The 3,042-nt window shown below is 50.0% G+C and overlaps 1 protein-coding gene across 1 annotated transcript; it reads right to left on the bottom strand.

Moving 5' to 3' along the window:
- Positions 1-137: 137 nt before the first annotated feature.
- Positions 138-2,965, bottom strand: LOC104627406 (manganese-transporting ATPase 13A1-like; the record flags this gene model as incomplete). Its single annotated transcript, XM_010295620.1, has 6 exons — positions 138-329; positions 582-693; positions 1,263-1,405; positions 1,845-2,041; positions 2,349-2,463; positions 2,784-2,965. Coding segments are annotated over 6 exons (941 nt in total), but the record flags the coding sequence as incomplete, so codon positions are not given.
- Positions 2,966-3,042: the final 77 nt, after the last annotated feature.

Below are 3,042 nucleotides of genomic sequence, written 5' to 3'. Positions count from 1 at the left end.
AGGATTGCTACTCTACCCTCAGGTAAAACTATTCAGGCAGGCAGTGCTCCTGGGAGTTATTTTCTGCCTGACATTCTGCTAAAAACCTCAAGATTGCTCCAGAGATCCCGAGGACAGGTCGAGTCCTGCTCTCCCACTGGAAACTGAGCATAAAATTCAGGCACAGAGAAACGCTGCCTGCTCACCTCAGTAGGGATTTCTACCAAGCCAAACTGTTCATTGAATTCTGGTGAAGAGCCCGTGAGAAGGCCCACGATGGCAAGTCCTGAAAGGACGATGCTCCACAGTAAAGGCTTGTTCTCCTGTAGACTCTCCATAAAAGGATGACCCTGAAACACAGCAGGGAGAAACGGGGCAGAGGTGAGGCTGTACGCCTTCAGACTAAGGGATGAGGAGCAATTCGTGACAGTTTGGGACACTTGGCTCATTCCAACTTGATGCAAAAAGAGGGAGTTTTTCCCCGCAGAGCAGTGACAAAATACAGTTTGTGATTCGAGAGCATCATTGTTTTGAATTATTGCACCCTAATTACAAGATTGCTTCTCGGGTGCTGCTGGAGATGTGACTTAAATATGACTTGCCTTGTAGTTGATAGCAAACGTGGCCATTTGCATTGCCATCGACATGATGTAGACAGTGCTATTCACAAGGCTGGGCTCAAACTCCTTGTACAGGTCCACAAACTCCTCCTGTCTAAAAGGGAACAAAGCTGGAGATCAGTGGACCAGAATCAGAATCACCAGGAACATTTAGCTTCCCTTGCATAGCCCCACTGACCCCAGTTTATTTAAGTTTTGTTGGGTAAAACCAGTTTGTTCCCAAACAGGTGTGCCTGCATAGGTAAAAGCAGAGCTGCAGATGCTGCAAGCACAGGTACTCATCGGGTTCTTTTTCACAAAATAAAAATCGAGTGGAAAAAAAATTGTGTTTTTCTTCGTAACTTTCCAGTAATCCACCTCATTGGTGTTATTTCTACTTCCCTTTCCCCTCCCAGCGTGGGGACAGTAGACCACTGGGACTGCAACGTATCACAGACCACACTCCCACCAGTTCCATCGCATCCTTGCCACGCTGAGCTGCCTGCTGACGCACTCGATGTACAACGCAGAAATGCTTTTTCTGGACACATTAAAGTCCTCATGCTTGGTGTGCTCGATAAAGCATTCACAGAAAGAGCACTGTGGTGAGGGAGGCCTCTCTCCACGCTCATGATTAGCAGCAATTGGAGGAAACATTCCGGTGTTGGAGGAACAGACACTCACTTGGAATCGCTGCGTGCCTGGGCACCACGGTACAGGTAAACAAGGCTGAGGAAGTGCACGAGGAACTGCAGCAGCACTGTCAAAACCGTGTAGAGGTTAAAGATGTTTGGCAGCGGGCGCTCCTTGGAAAGCGTCTTCAAAGGCTGAGAGAAAAAAGCAAGCAGGGTTGACTTGAATGGTTTTGACCATCTCTAGGCAGTTTTCCAGCAGAATCTAACTAAAATTCATTGGTGTTTCTCAGGAAATGCCAGCAAGAATTCCACTTCACCCGTACATGAGACCCACAGCTTAGCTGCTGCAAGTAACAGCCTCAGCCGAGCCATTTATCTGCATGACCCTTCCCACCTCTTCCACCTGCTCTTCCTGTAACCTGAACAAAGCTGCCTGCAATCACACAATGCTCCCTTAAGCAAGCACTGGCCTCAGGAGCCTCCCAAATGCAGGGGAACAAAAAAGCGACTCCCTCCAGCATTGTGGACTGTTAACTTATTAAAATGAACAGCTTTTTTCGGACAGAGGCACTCCTTCCATGATCCTCATACAACTGACAGCCACTGTCCCAACGCACTTCCCTCCCCATACCTTCGACCTGGAGATGAAAAGGAAGCAGCCGGCCAGCAGCAGACCCTGCAGAGTTGCCTGAAAATCACTGAACTTCACCCCTTCCAAGTAGAGGACGCTCTGGCTGTAAGCAAGGATCAGGGCGTTCAGGGCAAGGATCTTGAACATTTGGAGTGTTGTCACTAGCGTGCAACGACCTTGCTTGATCACGTGGCAGACTAAGGAGCAAGAGGAAGCAGCGTTTGGAAACAAAACAGAACAGGCTCCGGGGCTTTGTCCCTCAGTCCTCTCCTCTTCTGAAGCAGCACAGAGGGAAGCTATCCGCTCCCTGCTTGCGTCCTGATCCAAGAAACCCCCACAGGGTAGCTGCGCACAAAAAGCTGGCAAAGCCATAGGTTTTGGGGGCATTTCTCACCACCCCACGCTCTCTGTTCTTGGCTGCTTTCGAATCTAGACTTATTCCCCTCAGGAAACCTGGGCACAAGGAGATGCACACCAACTGTTCAGGTCCCCCCATGCACTTACTGCACTGAATGGAGGAGAGCTTGGAAGTAAAGGGGGCTGCAATGCTGGCATCACCCAGCTTCACGACTGGTACACGCTCCTCTTCCAAATCCTTCAGGACCTGACTGATCCGCTCCTGCAAGCAAGAGAAAGATACAAATGCACGCCTCATTATCACAACCTGATCGAAGATGATCTTGCATTACCGTCTCCCGCACCCCTGCTCCAAGGTGAGGCTGAGAAGCCTGCATGCTTGCAGCGTTAGCTTGATGGCTGGTTGGAAAAGCAGCACATCCTCTGCCCGAACCCATTCTGCTATTTCAGGGTAAGAAGCAGAAAAGCTGGTCTGTTCCCAGTATGTCCTGCTATTTCCAGTTCTCACGGATTAGCAGGAAACCAGAGGAGGCACAAAGAGCGAGGATAATTTAACAGGCTTTTAAACATCTAGTTACCAACCCTCTGGATGGCCAGCTGTTCCTCTCTTTGGGACATGACTCTGTGCTTGGCACCACGGGAAGTGGGCTTCACAGTCCCAGCCCCCATCGACGGCAAAGCAGGCCTCCCATCACTGGGTCCATCTCGAGTTCTCTTCTTCCGTTCGGGCAGTCTCTCAGGAGCATTTGCCAGCAGCGCCACTCCTGTAAGAGTGTAAAAACATGAGCTGCAGGGAAAAAGGGCCGTAATCCCTTTGCCAGCAGAGCATTTTCGCACAGCA

This window comes from Phaethon lepturus, unplaced genomic scaffold (assembly GCF_000687285.1).
Source record: "Phaethon lepturus isolate BGI_N335 unplaced genomic scaffold, ASM68728v1 C13873912, whole genome shotgun sequence".
Taxonomy (NCBI): domain Eukaryota; kingdom Metazoa; phylum Chordata; class Aves; order Phaethontiformes; family Phaethontidae; genus Phaethon; species Phaethon lepturus.
This window is presented reverse-complemented; position numbering and strand designations above follow the sequence as displayed.